We start from the raw sequence: 17396 nt of genomic DNA, 5'->3' as shown, positions 1-17396 counted from the left end.
GGGAGGGCGGGTGAGAGGGACTCACAGATCCCGCGGTATATGGGTGCGCATCAAAAGTAGTGTTTGTGCGTGTGCGGGGGGAGGGGTGGCGGAGCGACGCCCACAGCATTCTGGGAGTTGTAGTCCTCTAACCCAGGCGCCTTCGGAGCCTCACTGGAGTTTGCGCAGGAGCGATGAACTGCCCCAAGGTGAACGAACTGACCTCTGATTGGGCGTCCGGAAAAAAATGACCGGCATCCGCGGCCCTGGGCAGAGGGCCCCGCCGAGACCGGGCGGGGCTTCGGGCGGGAGAGGCGGGGCTTCCGGGCGCTGGGCGCGAGCGGTTTGAACGGCGGTGGGTGTGGGTCGGGCTGCCGGGCTCCGACCCGCGGTCCCAGCCCCGCTGATGGCGGCCCCCGAGGAGGCGCGGGTCTCTTCGCCGCCGCCGCCGCCCCCCTCCTCCCCCTCGTCTTCGGAGGCCTCGTCAGCCTCTTCCCCCGGCGTTCCGGGGAGGTCGGGCTGGCCGGCTCCGAGCAGCGGCCGCGGCCGGTCGGCGGACCCGCTGGAGGAGGTGGAGCTGCAGATCGGAGACGTGAGTGTGGGCGGACGGTCCCGGCGCTCGCGGAGGCCGCGGGAGGGGGGGAGGGGAGGGGGGAGGGGAGGGGAGGGGGCTGGGGAGGGCCGCGAGCCGGCGGCCGGGGGAGGGAGGCAGGGGTGGGGAGAGGGTGGCCGCGAGCAGGCGGCCGGGGAGGGGAGGGGAGGGAGGGGAGGGGAGGGCCTCCGGCTCGCGGGGGCTCGCCACCATCCCCCATCGCGAGACCCCGCCGCTCTGGGTGGCCGCCTGCCGGGTGCCCGGGCCGCGGGCCTCGGGCGTGCTGCACCCCGTTTTGGGGCTCCCTTAGGGCTTCTGTGGCCCCGATTGGTTTCCTTGACGGCTGGGCCCGAGCCCCACGGTGTCCGTTGCATCTCCTAATGCGGCGGTCACACCCCCTCGCACACCCACTCCGGGGGGTGGGGGAGGCAAGCGAATGAGGTCCGCGGGGTGCAGTCCTCCTGGGAGAACCGTGCGCTTGCACGTTCGACCCCCCGTGCAGGTGGGAGCGTCGCTCCTCGCTTAGCAAGCGTTTGCGTTTCCGTCTTGTTTTGTTTTCAAGATGATCGAAGTGCTGACACAGCTTCAGTTTTCGCTGAACGGGACTGGTTATCAAGGGAATATGTAGAGTGGACCGCTGATCTCTTATCTAGGAGCAGTGTTATGTTAGATTAATAGGTGAAGAAAAAACATTTGAATAAGAAGTGAATTGCACCAAGAGTTGGATATTTTGTGTATGCTGCTCTAGTTTGTTTTGGTTTTGTTGATGTTATTTGTCCGTTCGGAGTATCTCTCTGTTCTTTGGTCTGTGCATTTTCATGGTGTAAGTAGTGTTCACAGGTTAAATTAGTGGGACGCTACTCCTGTTACCTGCCAGGCAGTTGTTTACGATGAAGGAAGCCCTTCAGAGGCTTCTGGAGCTTAGTGTCTAGGGATCCAAGTCCTCTTTTTTTTATCTTAATGAGAGTCTGATGTATTTTCTTTCTTTTAAAGGTTTTATTTATTTATTCATGAGAATACACAGAGAGGAGAGAGAGAGAGAGAGGCAGAGACACAGGCAGAGGGAGAAGCAGGCCCATGCAGGGAGCCCGACGTGGGACTCGATCCCGGGTCTCCAGGATCAGGCCCTGGACTGAAGGCGGGGCTAAACCGCTGAGCCACCCGGGGATCCCTATTTTCTTTCTTTTGAAGATTTTTTTTTTTTTTTTTTTAATAATCTCAACACCCAATGTCGGGTTGAACTCACAACACTGGGATCCAGAGTCGTCGCTTGCTCTAGGACTAAGCCAACCAGGTGCCCCTAGAGTATTTTCAATTAAAAAAAAAAGGTACTGACTTGTTATGTCTGGTACATAGTGGATGTCCTTCCAGCAGACATATTCCTCAAAGCTTACGTCATATTAAAGAATTTCTTAGGTTTCTGGAAAGAGCTGGTGTTTTATATTGTTTGACTCTATTTTTTTTTTGTTTTCATTAAATTTCAGGCAGCATTTTCATTAACCAAACTTCTTGAAGCCACATCTGCAGTATCAGCTCAAGTGGAAGAGCTTGCCTTCAAATGTACAGAAAATGCACGCTTCCTTAAAACCTGGCGGGACCTCTTGAAAGAAGGCTATGATTCTTTGAAGCCTGACAACTGATTTGGCTGTGTGATAATTCATACTTGCTCATTTATGATGTTTGCATGTGTACCATAAGTATAAGGTTGTCTCCAGCAGTCTGTGTATTCAGAATGCAGTTTTTTTTTTTGTTTTCTTCACTTTTGTGAAAGCAGAATACCGATGCTATTTTTGATGCTGGCCAATATCTATCTTTAAATACTTTCTGTTCTCTAAACTTTCATAGAATCTTTTATGAAAGTTATTTCATCATTAGATAAGGTTAATAATGCCACAGTGTTACCAGTAGAAAAAACAGGTAGAGCATTCTATTTGATTTCCAAGAAGATGCTGAAAATGCCCGAGTTTGAAGTTGAGCTTCATTTTATGGACCAAAGGAAATAACTTTAAGGCTACTAGTGTTGGCCCAGCTCCACTAGGCCAGGTTCCCTGGAACTAATGATTGTGTCTGTCTTCTTTATCCCCAGCACCTAGAACAAGGGTAGTGTTCAAACCAGTAAATGTTTGTTGAATAAATGAGTTGACAGTACAATTAAAAGCTGTTTTTTTCTTCTTGTTTTTAGCGTGAAAATTGTAATTGTTTTTCAAAAAAATATTTGAATCAGAACCTGACTTGAAGGAATTTTTTTTTTTTTTTTTTTAACGGGGATTTGATATTTAACTGATGACAGTTTTTAAAAATATATGGTAAATGTTTTTTATCCTTCATCCTTCATGATGCTTTTTAAAGTTTTTATTTCAGAAAATGAAAGCTGTCTAGAAAGAATGTATATATATATTTTTTTCTCTGTTTATTTCTCAGGTTACATGCTTTGTGATGTTGTATGTTCTTTTTAAAGTGCCTTATCAAAATTATGGCTCTGTACCCTTTTTGAATTTTGCACATAATTCTAAATATAATAATTCTAAAGATACTGTTTTAATGGATCAAATTTAAATGATGTGATTGGTTTCATATTATTTGACTTTAATGACAATGTTCTACTTGTCCCATATCTAATGTTGTTCTATTTCTTTTCTTTTTTTTTTTTTTTGGTTTGTGTCATATGTATCTGATTAAGCCAGCTAATTCTCCAGAACTTCTAGATATCTTTGATATGCATTGTAATTCTTTTGTAGATATGGAGATGTGTGCAGAACTATATTCTAAGGCCCTAGAGTGGGGTTATGAAAAGGAACAAATGGATGCACAAAGAATACTATTGTTTGGTATATTAGGTCATAGTACTTGATTAAATTTTTAAGTTAAAAATAACACATATGATGTGTTTATACCAAAGAGATACTTATTTTGCTATTAGAAAAATATTTTTCTTCTGTGTCATCAAAACTGCAGTTTTTAAGATGTACAGAAATAAATGTGTTCAAAGCGAGTTTCATTTCCATTTCTTTGGTTCATTATTTTAAAACTTTTTATTGAAATGTTTCAAACACATGAGTAAAACATTAGAGGATCTATTCCCACATTTAATAAATGTTAGCATTTGGCTGTACTTTCTTCTGATCTACCTATGTTTGTAATGTTAGATACATTTGTAACTTTTGTTACCTCTTTGTGTCAGTTGGTCCCATTCTTCCCCCTCCCCCCTGCTTTTCTCCCCAGAGGTAACCATGGTCCTAAAAGTGTATATTCTAGTTTGTGTTCTTTTATTTTTAATGCATATGTATGTTTTCAAAGTACTACAAAATATTGTTTTGTGTATGTGGTAGGTGGCCTCCAGATAGCCACAATGGGCGGCCTCCTGGTATGCATGCCCTTGTGTCCTCTCACATACTGAGTAGTGCTGACTTACATAACTAGTAGGAGCTTGAAGAATGCAGTGTGTGATTTCTGAGGCTATGCATACCTTTGTCCATTTTTCTATTATGTTTTGTCTTTTCCTTGTGAATTTGTAGGTATTATGTATTTTGAATACTAATGGTCTGTTACCTATGTTATCTATCTTTTGTAGTTATTTATCTTTGTATTTGGTTGTGCAATTTTCTTAAATAAAGGTTTTTAATTGAATGAAATCTTACCAATTTTTCATGATAGTGCTTTCTGGATCTTTCATAGGAGATGTCATAAAGGTACTCTACATCTTATCAGCGGTTAAAAAATTTTTGAATTTTTTTAAAACTTTATTTGAAAGAGAGAGTGAGCATGAGAGAGAGAGAGAGAGACAGAGAGCGCGAGCATGAGCAGGGGAGTAGGGTGGAGGGAGAAGCAGATACCCTGCTGAGCAGGGAGCCCAGTGTAGGACTCCATCCCAGGATCCTGGGATCATGACCTAAGCTGAGGGCAGATGGTTAACTGATTGAGCCACCCAGGTGCCTGACCTTGTTTTTAATGTTTACATACTTAGCTTTCTATTATTTTCTGATTTCTGTTGAAAGCCTAACCATATTCCTTATGTAGAAAATTTATTGGTATTATTCCAAGTAAGAATGGAAAGGACTCAAAGTAATCCATATTTTTAATAGAATTAAAGTTCAGGCAATTTACTTTCAAAAGAAATCTATACAATTATATACTCAATAAATAATTTTTTGATTCCAGTATTTTCATATTTCAAACATTTTTGGTGTTTTAAAAGTAACAAAACATTTTATTCCTATTTGAAGATTTCAAATTATGAAAGCAAAAAATTCCAATAGCTCAGTTAGAGCCTAGAAGAATATCTCATGAACTGGCCACCATGCAATAGGAAGGTCAGTCCGTCTCTTGATGACAACTACTTCCTCTTTGAAGTAAAACACCTACATGCAGATCTTTCTTTCCTTCCTTAACTTCATGAATCAGTGCATTTTAGCTCTTCTTTCTTTCCCTTTTTAATTGTTTTTATCAAGATCGAATTCACACACCATAGAATTCACCCATCTAAAGAGTACTATTCAACAGAGTTGTTTATCAATTGAGAAACTTTCTTTGCTCCAGAAGATACTCTGTACTTTTTAGGCAGCATCTTTTCAATCCAATCGCCCCCAATAAGTTCTAATTTACTTTCTGTCTCTATGAATTCACTTCTAGATATTTCATGTAAGTAGAATCATATAGTATTTGTCCTTTTGTGTCTGGCTTATTTATACTCCTGTTGTAGCATGTGTCAGAACTTCATCCTTGTAAGTGGCTGAATAATATTTCATTGTATGTACCTACTACATTTTGTTTATCTGTTTATTAGTTGATGGGCATTTGTGTTGTTTCTGTTCTTTGGCACTGAGCATTTGCATACAAGTAGCTGTTTGAATCCTGTTTTCTATTCTTTTGGGTTTACCCAGAGTGAAATTGCTGGGTTGTATGGTAATTCAATGAAGCTTTTGAGGAACCACCAAACTGTTCTCTATAGCAGCTGCATCATTTTACATTCCAACCAGCAATGCAGAAGACTCTCAATCTCCATGTCCTTGTCAATACTTATTTTCTCTTTTTTTCCTTTTGTTTTAATTACAGCCTTTCTATTAGGTATAAAGTGAAATCTATCTCATTGTGGTTTTCATTTTTCTAATGATTAGTGATGTTGAGCAACTTTTCAAGTGCTTATTGGCACAGGTGGCATCTCCTGCATTTGTTTATCTTGTTTGTAGAAATGTCTTCTTAAGTTCTTTTTTTTTTTTTTTTTAAAGATTTATTTATTTATGATAGACATAGAGAGAGAGAGAGGCAGAGACACAGGAGGAGGGAGAAGCAGGCTCCATGCAGGAGCCTGATGTGGGACTCGATCCCAAGTCTCCAGGATCACGTCCTGGGCTGCAGGCAGCACTAAACCGCTGCGCCACTGGGGCTGCCCTCTTCTTAAGTTCTTTGCCCACTTTTTAAATTGGGTTGTTTATCTTGTTTGAGTTCTAATAGTTATTTATATATTCTGGGTATTAAATCTTTCTCAGATATATGATTTGCAAATATTTCATTCTGTAGTTGTCTTTTTGTTTTTTTAAAGATTTTATTTTTGGGATCCCTGGGTGGCGCAGCAGTTTGGCGCCTGCCTTTGGCCCAGGGCACGATCCTGGAGACCCGGGATCGAATCCCACGTCAGGCTCCCGGTGCATGGAGCCTGCTTCTCCCTCTGCCTATGTCTCTGCCTCTCTCTCTCTCTGTGTGTGACTATCATAAATGAATAAAAATTAAAAAAAAAATAAAGATTTTATTTTTAAGTAATCTCTATACCCAAGGTGGGGCTTGGCTTTATAACCCCAAGATCAAGAGTCACATGCTCCACCAAATGATCCAGCCAGGTACCCTGTCTTTTTACTTTTTTGATAACATTCTCTGGTTCACAAAAGTCTTTAATTTAGATGAAATCTAATTTATTAATTTTTTCCTCTTTTGTTACTTATGCTTTTGTTGTCACATCTAAGGATCCATTGCTAAATCCAAGGTCTTGAAGATTTACCCCCATGTTTTCTTCTAAGAGTTTTATGTCTTATATTTCGGTTGATCATTAATTTTGAGTTGATTTTGTATATGCTGTAAGGTCAGGATCCAAATTCAATCTTTTGCAAGTGAAAATCCAGTTGTCCCAGCATCATTTATTGAAAAGATAGTTCTTTCTTCATTTGATTGTCTTGGCATCTTTGTGGAGAATCAATTGACTATAAATATGAGGATGCACAGAGAAGTACTACTTTGAGTTTATATCAGAACATCTTTTCTCAGAGTAATAAATATCTTGTATTACCTCCCAAGTGTATGGGGACTTCAAGAGAGGTAAGATGAATTCTTAAAACATCTAGTTCGTAAATAATCAGACATTTTCTCATTTTTCATTATACTGAATATTCCAAAGCCTTAAAACTTTATTTAGAACTGTCCATGACTATTATGTTTGCTGATGTGCATGACAAAGCTCTACCTTAAACTAAGAGCTGCAGATAGTCTTTGTATATTTTGTTGTGGCTAAACATAATTTAACACTGCAAATTGAAAAGATTCTATACTATGCACTTCCAAGAATTTACTGCAGTGCTGTGCGCAGAATGGGTACTCAATAAATGCACGGTAAAAGAATGAATGAATATTTCTGAAGTAGATTTCTCTTAATTTCCTATGCAAAATACATACTAATATATACACATTATCAATATAATTTAGTTCCCTTTATACGAGCCTCAGTCACTTTGATTTTACCCGAATAACCTCATGTCCTTGTAATGGCTTTATCTTAGCCATCATAAATTATTAATTTTGTGGCATCCATTTCATACTAATAAATCCATCATGAAGCATCTCACAATATTCTCCGTGTAGAAATGAGTTTCAGAGTCCATTATGAATAGGAATTGAGTCTAGTTGATTGAGAAATTAGTGACAATTCACAGGGGTCTGTGAAAAGAGCTGGCTTTATTAACTCAGGTGGCATCTCCTGCAGTGGCCACATTTCTACCCAGATGAATGATGGAGCATATGTTTTCTGACTTCCTTTGCTGTCAATAGATCTTCTTTGTCTATAGTTATACCAAAACTGATGGATCATTTCTTTGAATGGTCTTGTGGTCAGAGTATACAGAATTGGGTTCAAAGCACTGTTGATAGGCAGAATAAAAATCACTACCCAAGAGGTTATGGTACCTAAAAGAGAAAAATACAATAGTTTTAGTGTTAATGGATGTTTACAAGATATAGAAATCCCTTTTCCTTGTTTCTCCCCCAGCCCCCTTTTGAGTCTTAATTTTTTCCCTTTGATGTCACATAATTATATACCAAGTCTAATGTGTTTCCAGGATGTCTTTCCAGGGTGCCAGTGTTTGAGGGGAGTGCTGGTGCTGCAAAAAAACAGGGTTCTTTGCTAAGTAGCTTTTCTTGAATACATCAATATATAAGTATTCCATTAGGTAGAAGAAACATTTTCCACCAAGTGATTATATATTATTGTGATATGATTCCATTTTAGGAAAATATAGTTTAGCATTCAAATCATACCTTTTCCAATATTTTAATTGCTGGATAGAACATGTATTATTTCGCAGAATATACAGATGATTTCTGTTATTTATGTGGTTTTAAAAATAGATATGCATTTTTAGACTTTTGGGTATTTTGATAAAAACATCTTTAGCTAAACTTATCTTAAAAATCACTGTAGTGATTTGTTATTATAATTTATCTGGTGCTATTTTCCCTCTTCGTTGCTTATAAAAGTGTAAAATACTATCACCACCAACCATGAGATAAAACAAAATTAAAATTTTTATGTTTGTAAATTTTTAAAATGTGAATATATACTGCACTAATAACAGCATTTTGCACTTTTTTTACTGTGGTAAAATATACATAGCATAAAATGTATCATTTTAATCATTTTTAAGTGTGCACTTCAGTGGCATTAAAGTATATTCATATTGCTATGCAACCATCACCACCATCCGTCTCCAGAACTTTTTCACTTTCCCAAACTGAAACTACATATCTATTAAACAATAACTTCATTGTTTTCCTTTTCCTTCCCTTTTCCTCCCAACTCCTGGCAACACATTTCCAAACTTTCTGTCTCTATGAATTTGACTACTCTAGCTACCTCATATAGTGGAATCATACAGTATTTGTTCTTTTGTGACTGGCTTATTTCACTTAGCATGGTATCTTTGGGGTCTGTTCATGTTGTACCATGTTTAAGAATTTCCTCCTTTTATAAGACTGAGTAATAATCCATTGTGTGTGTATAACACACTTTGTTTATCCATGCATCCATTGACGGACACTTGGGTTATTTCGAGCTTTTGGCTGTCATGAATAATGCTGCTATGAACACAGGTGTACCAATGTTTGCTTGAGTTCTTGCTTTTAATTCCTTTAATTCCCAGAATTGCTGGGTCATATGGCATTTCTCTGTTTAATTTTTTGAGAAACCACCATGCTGTTTTCTATAGCAGCTGTGCTATTTTACATTCCTACCAGCAATGCACAAGAGTTCCAATTTCTCTAAATCCTCACCAATTTTTGTTATTTTCTGTGTTTTTGATAGTAACTATCCTAATGATTGTGGTGTACATTATTTTTAAATACTAAGAATGCATTCTTCAATCATCTCTCACATTCTAGAGAGAGTGTGTAATGTTCTTTAAATTGCTATGTATTCTGGGAAGAAAAATGTCTTATGTTCTCAAAAATGAAGTAAATATTTGATAATCAATTTTATCTGTTTGGTCATCTTAAGCATGGGATTCTCAGAATTACAAAACAGAGAGTGTTTTTTATTTGAGTTGTTACTTTGTTCCAATGGTAATAGTGTTTTTAGGCATTTATGGAAATAACTGAACAGCTTCCTCCCAGTAAATATTTGATTGATGAACAGAACCTGAAGTATATGTAATTCTGACTTACAATTCTTAAAATGAGTTGGTATTAAGGATCTTTATTTTCTTTCTTAGAGGTACACTGAGAAACAGACTTATTATTTTTTTACAGAAGGAAAAAAAAGTTGTACCTGGTATTTCTACCTGAAGCAATGAAAGAAATTTCAGTACAAAAATGGGTATCCAGCATAATGCATCAGTAAATACAATAAAGAAAAACCGTTTGGCAAGGATCATCTCTTTTTTAACTTGATTCCGTATTTCAGTTGCTGTTATGGCACTTTGATGAACGCTATAAAACATGCTTCCATAGGAAAAAACTATGATGATAAATGCCGCCAAGTTAACACCTATTTAGGACACAAAGATTATTATTAATGTGTATGAGCATTCTTTCAAAACAAACACACATACCCTTAGCTGATTGGACATGAACATGTTTTTTGTTTTTCATAAGAATTACTAAGGTACACAAAAATAATGAATTTTTTGGAAATTTGAAGTATTGTTGAACTAATGAGGAATGAGGGAGTTTTAATTTAAAAATGGCACATTATGGGCACCTGGGGGGCTCAGTGGTTGAACGTCTGCCTTTGGCTCAGGTTGTGACCCCAGGGTCCTGGGATCAAGTCTCCCATGGAGAGGGAGGAGCCTGCTTCTCCCTCTGTGAGGAGCCTGCTTCTCCCTCTGCCTTGTCTCTGCCTCTCTCTGTCTCTCATGAATAAATAAATAAAATCTTTAAAAAACATTGGCATATTAAAATGAGATTATAGTGATTCAGTGAATATCATGGGTCTTTTAAGTTAATCTTTGTAGTTTTTAAAAAATAATTCAATTAGTTTAAGTTATACTTTGAGAATAGATATATACACACATATATATGCCTTTTATTAAGGAGCATGTTGGAATTTATATGATAAAGTGGTAATTTAGGGGGAAAAAAGTCCCTTTAGGGGGATTTTGACAGAATCCATCCTCAATGTCAATGAGAAAAACTGGTTAGAATATATGAAATAAAAGTTTATAAACTTTAGAAGAAATTATTATATTGAAATTATGATTTATTAGAATAAATAGTTGAGTGAAAGGGCTTATAATACAGTTTCTTACCAAGAAAAATTGCCACCGAATAAATCTGGGCTCCAGTACTTTCGATATCTTCTGAGTGAAGAGGGAAACACACTCCATTGGTGCCATAGTAGTTCTTGAAAAACTCCTTATTGGTCAATGGAATGAGAGCCACTATAAACCCACTAGTCCAAATGAGAATCAGAACTGTAATTGTTCTGCACTTTCTGGGTCTTAAACACCTAAAAGGATAGACAATGCAGATATATTTTTCCAGTGTCAGAAATGTAAGAAGTAACACGGATACTTCAGTGGACAGAATGGCTAAAGATCCCACAAGCTGACAGTGAATACTGTCCATCCACAGCTGTGCATGCTTGTTGTATTCTCCACGAAACTTCAGGTCAAAGGCTCCGATCACAAACAGATATATTCCCATTAGGCAGTCAGCACCTATAGGATCAGTAAGTGTTGCAAGTTTAGAGAAATAAATAGGTATCATGGAATTAACGATAAGCGGTAATATTTTTAGCATTAGCAAAAAATATCTAATTTACTTCTATCTTGGGAGGAGGTACTTTTTATCCTAATAGTTCACTTATGGGTAAGGACCTCTTCATCAACTCTCTTCGATAACCCCTTTTGGAGCACCCTCTACAGCTAATTATGAAGTCATTTCCTCTGTCTTTTTCTAACTGTCAAGTCTGTGTGAGAGGGACTTTGTTTTCCTTTCTGGTTTCATCACCTAGAAGTGTTGAGTAAACGAATAACATATAATTATGTTGAGCATTCGATTAGGGACCAATATAGGGATGTTATTATTTGCATCACTTCTTCTGCTGAAATATGCTCCTAGTTTGTTTTTGTTTGTTTGTTTGTTTGTTTATTTATTTATTTATTTATTTATTTTTTATGCTCCTAGTTTAACATGCTGAAGCTATCATTCAAAATCCTAGAGAGAGAAAAAAAAAAAGGAGAAAAAGAGAAAAAAAAGGAAAAAAAAATCCTAGAGAAAGTAATTCAGAAATTGCTGTGATAAACTAATGACTATGAATTTTGAGGTCTGTAACTTAGAAGATAAGAGTAATTAAGAAGTGCTCTGTAGGGATCCCTGGGTGGCGCAGTGGTTTGGCGCCTGCCTTTGGCCCAGGGCGCGATCCTGGAGACCCGGGATCAAATCCCACATCGAGCTCCCGGTGCATGGAGCCTGCTTCTCTCTCTGCCTATGTCTCTGCCTCTCTCTCTTTCTCTCTCTGTGACTATCATAAATAAAAAAAAAAAAAAAAAAAAAAAAAAAAGAAGTGCTCTGTAGGGGCTCCTGGGCTCAGTAGGTTAAGCATCTGCCTTCAGTCCAGGTCATGATCCCAGGGTTCTGGGATGGAACCCCAGGTGGGGCTCCCTGCTTAGTGGGGAGTCTGCTTCTTCCTCTCCCTCTGCTGCTCCCCCTGCTGTGCTCTTTTGCTCTCTCTCTCTCAAGTAAATAAATGAAATCTTAAAAAAAAGAAGTGTTTGGTAGTCAGTACAATTTTGAAGGGCCTAAGTTCTTTATTTAGCACTGATCTAAGCAAACCTGTTCTCTTTGATTCTCTCTTACCATTTTTACATCTTTCTCTGCCTCTTTTTAGGCTCTCTCATCCCCAAAATCAGTTGTCAATGTGATGAACTATTTGGTGATTTTGCTTAAAAAGCAAACATCTCATATCAGAGTGTAGGTGAGAATTTTGGACTACACAGACATTCTACACAGTGTGTCTAAAGTCACATCACTGTATAAATCATAAAGCTGGCCCTAATCCTTAAGCACTGAGGTTATATTCTAGCCTTCACCAAAGAAATCGAGCATACTTAAAATTTTATAACTAACAATATAAACAATTTCTGAGTTCTAGTTCTTAGGTAGCTTGCAATGAATAAAACAATCAGGCATTAGATGTCGAATGAGCCTGTAGGTAAGACATAGCACAGGTAAAGCAGGTAATGTAGATTGATAATCCCTAGAGAAGGTATGGATACATTACAGGCCACTTGACCCATGCTATAAACAGCCTGACGACTGGCTTCTTGCTTATTTTTCTTTGTAATCCTCACTTAACATAGTACTTTGCAACACATTTCAAAAACTTAAAAAAAAAAAAAACCTAATGCTATTTAAAAACATTTTCTTACTTAGATATTTCAAATTATGAATGGAAAAGGTTTTAGTAGCTCAGAGACCACAAAAACAGCTCAGTCAAGTCAGTATCTATGATCTGGACGTGCAAACAAAAGGTAAATACAACTTTGGGTGTAAAAATGTGACCATGAAAGGCTGCCATTTTATTCATAGTAAAATTATGAGTTTACAGGCTTTAACAGAACATGCCTTCAGGGAAGAAAACTAATGAACGAGAGCTTCATTAATCTGTGTAAGGTAATTGAATTTTCTTGTTTTAAAAACTTATTTTCTTCTCGAGTAATTTTATTTTCATTATAGTGAACGTGAAAACATATAACCAAAAAGGAGAAAAAGTTAAAATCTTATAACTCTACCACTTTGCTTACTTATTTTCTAATAGCAGTGCTTTTATATATTTCAAAACTGTAATTCCTCTTTAATCAGGAAATACTCACAGCAGAGGGAAATGATTGACATGGCATGCAGCTTGTTCTCAGACCTGATATGAGATCTCATACAAATGACAAAGATGTTTCCAAAGCATGTAACTGCAGATACAACCCAGACAAATACTCTCTGAATAATGTTTGCCAAGAGGTTTTCTAGAGAAGAGATTCCATCAGTGTTTGGTTTACAGCTGCGCACATGTGGTGCATACCCACAGTACTGGAATTTCTTAAAATATCTGATGCACAAAGAGAAAGTAAAATAAGATTTTAAATATAATCCAGTGTCGCTATACATTAAAATTTCTTTTCTACATTTTCTCAGTGGAAAGAAAATGTCTAAATATGAGACTCACAGGAATGTAAAACATTAAGGATACTAAAGATTTAAATTTTAATTCTTGTGAACTTGATTTCATTGTAAAAGAATATGTATGTGGGTCAGAGCAGCAAAGAGGCATCATAAGCATACAAGTGTTAGACATATCTTGAAATATAAATAAACCGTTAGCATGGGATCAAGAGAATTAATGCATCTAAGGAAACTTTTATTGGATTTTTGGTGGTTATATAGCTCCTATTGTTGCTTCAGCTAATCTTGCTTTTCAGCCCTCAGGGGAAGACAGAGCCAAATGTTTCTCCTCTGTACTTCCATGGCTTTTCTACTTTAGTAGTTATTGTGTGATCTGTAACTGCACGTTAGCATGCTTATCTCTCTACCAGATTTTGGTACTAATAAGGTGTTCAATAAATATTTGTTGAGTTAATTTTTTCACCAACAGACCTCTCTTGTTGATAAAGACACTACCCAGATAGTCAGTAGTTACTACTGCGTTATCAGCAACACCATTTATTGAGCATCTTCTAGGTATCAGGAATAAATTCTCAAGTCAACTCCATAAGATAGGTATTAGCATCACCATAGGAAGAGATGCATCTTCAGTGGAGTCAAGTTATTTGCTATGAAATTTTCTAGTAAATGTAGAACTTGAAGTTCAAATTAGTATGTACTCCGGCAAAAAATATGAATGATCTTTATAGTATAGAGATCTGTAGTAATACAAGATAAAAGCTTGACAATTACAGCATTTTGTCCTGTTGTTTAACTCTTGCTGCCCGAATCCCTTAGATCTGATATGGTGTCTGCCCAATTCAAGTCTGTTCCTTGAGTTGTTTCTTGGGTGTTATGAGCTACATCATTTTCTCCTAATAAACTATGTTTGACTTACTTTAGTCCAAGTGTTTTATGTTGTGTGCAATCAAAGAAACTTTTATAAGCATCCTCCCTGAAGAGTTATGGAAAACAAAAAGAATGTCCTGTGTTAGACTTAAAATATAAGCAAAATTATAGAGTGGTGGTGGCTGATGTGACACTTTCTAAATTGTTGAGACTTAATTAGCCTGGCATGAAGATCATTCTAATATCTGCTGTAAGACTGCATTCAATCAAAGAAAAATGTTTCCAAAGCATGGAGTCAATGGTACCATAATACACACTGTTTTAATAAAAGATTTTTCGAAGTTTGCTATTTTATCCATATGCATTTGCACCAATCATGTCCTGATGTTGGCGGCAATTTTTAATGAGGAGAATTTCTCCATACCTTGCTCCATTTACAGTAACTATTTATTTATGATTATTTTGTATTGCTTATATAGATTCCTATTTCTTCATCTGGTAGCATTTATACCATGTGTGCAAATTACTAGCTCATCAGGCAAACATCATTATGCATTAGTGGTATCAGTGCTAAGGAGAGCTTATTATACTGGGTATGTTCCCTCCGCACTTATGTTCTCTGACATTTAAAAAAAATCACCTTCGATTCTACCAAACCATGGAACGCTAAAAATCATCCCATTCAATAGCAACATTTTAAGAATAACGTTGTTTAGGCATATTAGCAGAAAATTTGATAGACTGGATGCATTGGGTATGGATGTATTAGCACAGTGCACGTGGAAATACAGATTAAAATCAAAGTGAAAAACAAGAAAAACATTTGCTTACATGTGAGAGAGATTCATTAGAGGTCTAAACATCCTTTGTTGGATATTTGAAATTTCAATTCCTTCTAGGCTGCTAAAAATATAAAATTAATTATCAAAATGACATATATTACAAGGGTGTAATAAAATGAGTTTTTGTGAAGGATAATTTAATAAAATGCTGTCAGTTAACATTGTGAACCAAACATTCATATTCAGCATGCCCTATGCACTTACTTCCCCAACTCCTTTTTATTCTGGCATTTCTACACAAATATCTCCTCTATTTGAATTTTTTTGGTCGTTACAGATTGTAACATGTTTTGCTCATAGTAACTACTCAATAAGTATTTGTGGAATAAATGAATACACATTATCTTTCAGACAATATTACAATAGAGCAGTTTTGAAATTTTTCTAATAATTTTTAAATAATAAAATTTATCTATTAAGATGCCATTTTACTGAGGGAGCATTTAAATTAAATGAACTGAAGCTTATCTTTTAAAGGCAATTCTTAGACTATAACAGGTTTGTGTGTGTATGTGTGGTTTAAGTATTGATTTATATAATCTAGAAAATTGCATCTTTGGGATAATGATGGCTGAAATAAATGTTTAGATACCAGTGCTAATGGAGAAATGAATATGCATAGTTGCTTTCAGATGATCAAAGCAAACAATCCAATATAAGCTCCTGGTGATTACAGAAAAATATAAAATCATTACCTAATTTTTAGTTTGTAAATATGTAAGGTAAAACTAATAGCTATCTGTTTGTTTATAGTCTAGTGAGCACTCATATGGTTGTGTAGTGCTTAACCATATCCTGGTAATAAAGCTTCTGATTTGAAAGATTCTACAGATTTTATTTTTTAGAATTTATTAGCTACTAGTATATAAATAAAAATTTCATCATAAAGCTATCCCCATAGGTATATACTTACAGAGACTTGAGTTTGACAAGATAATCAAATTGATCTGCTTGAATTTTCTGGATGGGATTATAGGAAAGATTCCTGTTTTTTTAAAAAAAGGCAGCAATAGGTCATTTCTAGAAACTGGTTAAGTAAAGAGAAAGTGCATCTGTTGACTGGAATACATTTAAACATTAACAAAAAAAAGGTGTAGTAACAGCACTTGCCTTAAAGAGTTCACTAAATATTTCAATGAATTAATGGAGATAAAATATTTAAATGAATTGGAATAGCGCCTGGCTGTTAATTAGCACTATGATTTTGTTAGTGATAGGGAGCTAAGACAACATAAGAATGAAAGTGGACTCATCAAGAAATGGCTCTCACCAGAGATGGTAGGGTGCTCTAAAAGAAACCACACATTCCTCCCATTTTGCCCAGGACTCATTTAGTTAAATGAAAAACATCTCATTTTTCAAAATTTGAATTAATGGAATCACCCTAAATACTTTTAACAATAAATCTTATGCCAAAGAATGACATTTGTGCTAATGATTTGTGAGGCATGAAATGAAAAGTAAAGGGCTCTAGCTGGGAACAAAGAGATATAGACCAGAGTGACAGTGCAGCTCAATTTTAATCGAAAAAATTTCAGAATCTTTGTGAAAAAATACCTCAAGACAAGAATCATTGATTCAAGGGAGCTTCTCAGGGCAAATTCTCTTTGAAAAATTTATTCTAGGCTAGACTATTAGTTAAGTGGGGGAGCTTCTGGAGGGGTAGTGATTGTAGAAAGATGGGAAGCTAGGAAGAGTGACAATGGAAATTGTGTTGTATGAAGAAACAAAGTGAACTCAACAGTCTAGGAATAGAAGGAAACTATATGAACACACTACAGGCCATATATGGAAAGCCGAAGAGTTATAACATCATCCTCAATGGTGAAAGACAGAGGGTTTTCCTCCAAAATTAGCAACCAGACTGGGATGTTCTCTTTTGCTTCTACTTAACATAATATTGGAAGTCCTACCAGAGTCACTAGGCAAGGGAAAAAAGGCATTCAAATTGGAAAGGGAGAAGTAAAATGATCTCTGTTCACGGATGACATGATACTATGTGTAGAAAACCCTAAAAATTTCACACATACACCCAACTGTTATAACAAAATTCAGCAGTTGACAAATACAAAACCGCTACACAAAAACTGAATGCATTTCTATACACTAACAATGAACAATCTAGAAAGGAAATTCAAAAGTAGTATCAACAGAATTGAATACTTAGGAATAAACTTAACCAAGTAAGTAAAAGTCTTGTGCTTTGAAAATAAATGTTGCCAAAAGAAATTTAAAAAGACACC

General features: G+C 37.0%; 2 protein-coding genes across 6 annotated transcripts in view; one reads left to right on the top strand and one right to left on the bottom strand.

The window, feature by feature from the left end:
* The first annotated feature begins 212 nt into the window (after window positions 1–212).
* Window positions 213–4208, top strand: C15H4orf46 (chromosome 15 C4orf46 homolog). Its single transcript, XM_025439417.3, has 2 exons — window positions 213–571; window positions 2056–4208. The coding sequence occupies exons 1-2, from the start codon at window positions 386–388 to the stop codon at window positions 2209–2211; spliced, it is 342 nt and encodes a 113-aa protein (XP_025295202.1). The 5' UTR covers window positions 213–385; the 3' UTR covers window positions 2212–4208.
* Window positions 4209–4628: 420 nt separating this feature from the next.
* The window catches only part of RXFP1 (relaxin family peptide receptor 1), a 96432-nt gene continuing 83664 nt past the window's right edge, over window positions 4629–17396 (bottom strand). For 4 of the 5 annotated variants that reach the window (XM_025439123.3, XM_025439125.3, XM_025439127.3 and 1 more), the window contains 6 exons: window positions 16067–16138; window positions 15143–15214; window positions 13141–13370; window positions 10573–10983; window positions 9594–9812; window positions 4629–7738 (listed from right to left, as the gene is read on the bottom strand). In XM_025439123.3, coding sequence (XP_025294908.1) covers window positions 7437–7738; window positions 9594–9812; window positions 10573–10983; window positions 13141–13370; window positions 15143–15214; window positions 16067–16138 — 1306 coding nt within the window. In that variant the 3' untranslated portion in view covers window positions 4629–7436. Of the gene's footprint in view, window positions 7739–7870; window positions 7933–9593; window positions 9813–10572; window positions 10984–13140; window positions 13371–15142; window positions 15215–16066; window positions 16139–17396 lie in introns of all 5 variants that reach the window. The other variant, XM_025439126.3, reaches the window with a different exon arrangement.

This window comes from Canis lupus, chromosome 15 (assembly GCF_003254725.2).
Source record: "Canis lupus dingo isolate Sandy chromosome 15, ASM325472v2, whole genome shotgun sequence".
Lineage (NCBI taxonomy): Eukaryota > Metazoa > Chordata > Mammalia > Carnivora > Canidae > Canis > Canis lupus.
Note: the sequence above shows the minus strand (reverse complement) of the source record. Positions and strands in the feature narration are given on the sequence as shown.

What these genes read in the sequence shown, in the direction of transcription:
- C15H4orf46 (XM_025439417.3), top strand. Translation starts at nt 386, where the DNA reads ATGGCGGCCCCCGAGGAGGCGCGGGTCTCTTCGCCGCCGCCGCCGCCC. An exon ending in TGGAGCTGCAGATCGGAGAC is followed by an intron (nt 572 to 2,055) that starts GTGAGTGTGGGC and finishes ATTAAATTTCAG; the next exon opens with GCAGCATTTTCATTAACCAA.